The sequence below is a fragment of the Buceros rhinoceros genome, unplaced genomic scaffold (assembly GCF_000710305.1).
Source record: "Buceros rhinoceros silvestris isolate BGI_N320 unplaced genomic scaffold, ASM71030v1 scaffold1954, whole genome shotgun sequence".
NCBI lineage: Eukaryota > Metazoa > Chordata > Aves > Bucerotiformes > Bucerotidae > Buceros > Buceros rhinoceros.
In genome coordinates, this window is record NW_010409801.1 from 15,834 (window position 1) to 17,872 (window position 2,039).

Genomic DNA, 2,039 nt, shown 5'->3' on the forward strand with positions numbered 1-2,039 from the left:
CACACTGGAGACTGCGGGTAGTGGAGGGGTGGCACAGCTGGCGGGGCACTGGGATCCGACGACATGGTGGGGTCGGCGGGCTCCTCCGTTTTGGAGACAGGTGGGCAGGCGGTGGGAGAAAGGGTGTCTGGGCGTGTGGGTCTGCTGCCTGCAACCTGGGGAGCAAAGTGTGGAGTGGTTACAGACCCCCCCAGGGGGGGCTTTTGGCAGGGGAAACTTGCTGTCAGGAATTGCCCCCTCTGCTCCTGGCTTCACATCTGTGGGAGCAGGCAGTATGCCATCAGTTGTTGGTACTGGGCACCAACCCCTGGGGCTGGGAATCACCCTGGGAAGCCCGTCATGGCTTGGAGCAACCTGGGGTGTTCCAGTAAATCAATCCCAAGGGAAGAAAAGAGCCCAGATTGTGCTTTTTGTTCTTTCATTTTCCAGGACGATCCCGTGTATTAGAAATGAAGTCACTAAAAAGCATGACCTAGGAGAGGGAGTAGCTGTGCATGGGCTGCCACGGGCATGGACCATTTTGGGCAGGATGCCCATGCAGTGCCAGTACCACCCTCAGCCCTGACCTCTGAGATCTGCCTCCAGCCTGAGATTCCTGCTAAAAGGATGAAGGAAAAAGGCTGACACAACTGGTGGGTCAAGGTCAGGGGTCTGAGATCTCCTCACCACTGGAGGTGGCCTCAGCACTGTGGGATTTAGGACCCAACTCCAGCCCTGGCCAGTGGCTCACTGCCTGCCTGGACACATTCCTATGGGAAGGAACACCAGAAGGCTATTGCGGGGCTGCCAGCAGCACTCACATCCCCTTGGGCACCTCAGACGAGACACAACACCAACACAAGCTCCTGCCACCGTCGTCATTCCAACTCCAGTTTCTGGCTGGCGTCATGCAGTTTTCACGGAGTTACAGACCTAAGGGGCAGAAATCCCACAACCTTTGGCTGCAGAGGATGTGCAGGGTGTGGCCTAACAGCCAGGTCACCTGCTGAAGAGCGGGAGCCAGAGCACGTGTGGACATGGCTGTCCCTGCCGAACCACCCTAAGCATGAAACTGAGGGGATGTGCATTTTTAAGCTGAACCTGCAAGATGCTCTGGTGCGTGACCAACATTGTGGCCGCTTGCTCAGAAAGCCTTTGCTCTGCCTATATCTCCTCCCATCAGCTGCTGCATCTGATGTCAGGTGCTTCTGTCTCTGGGTGTCTGTCCTGTGCCAGGGGCTGCTTTGGGGCTCTGCTCTTTGAGGGCACTGGGTGGGCACTCGCCCACCTCCATCACCTCTCAGGCCTGGGGGTTCCCCCACTGCCTGGAGCTGAGGTGCCTGACGTCACAAAGAATTATCATCCTGTTTCCCCCCGCCCACTTCAGCCCTTCCTGCCCCACTGGGGGGCATCTTGTGGGATAATGACTGCACACTCCGGGAAACCCGGAGAATATTTAATTTGGTTTCTGACTCATCTGCAGCCCCCTGAGATGCAGAGGCCCCGGGGGGATGTGTGAAAGGATGTCACAGATGTCACCTCCGCTCTAAAATTAGTAGGCAGCAAGGACACGGGAAAAGGTTTCTAGAGCACCTGAAGTTTCAGGGAGGGACCAGGCAACTGCTATTCCCCTCTGCTTGCTTCCTCTGCCACCAGGTTCCAACTGCTGCCAGTCCAACTTTGGTGCCCATCTACACTTCAGCTAGTGTCCTAACAGTTGCCCCCTCTCAGCCCTGCAGAGCTTCACCCCAAGGTCCGGGCAGCAGAGGCAACACTTAAGAGCCCTACTCCAAGGCAGAAGTCACCATTTTCCTCCTGCCCTCCGAGACAACTTCCAGCTGCAGATGCAACACCCCCCCCGCCCCAAAATGTTTCTCCCCATCCAACCCCACACTAAACCCTTCACGCCTTTCAGGGGCTCCTCTCTGCCATGAGGCAACTGGAGCATGCATGCCTGTCTTCTGCTCCACGGCCCACCCTGCACCGGGGCTGCTAAGCTCCTGGCCCATCAGCCTCAGCATCTCCTTCTCCCATTCTCAGGCTCAGGCTCACCATCTCCT

At 57.3% G+C, this 2,039-nt stretch overlaps 1 protein-coding gene across 1 annotated transcript in view; it reads right to left on the reverse strand.

The window, feature by feature from the left end:
* The window catches only part of CSDC2 (cold shock domain containing C2, RNA binding), a 1,114-nt gene extending 1,040 nt beyond the window's left edge, over positions 1 to 74 (reverse strand). Inside the window, exon 1 of the mRNA XM_010135335.1 lies at positions 1 to 74. Within this exon, the coding sequence (XP_010133637.1) occupies positions 1 to 65 (65 nt within the window). The 5' untranslated portion in view covers positions 66 to 74.
* Between the last annotated feature and the right edge of the window lie 1,965 nt (positions 75 to 2,039).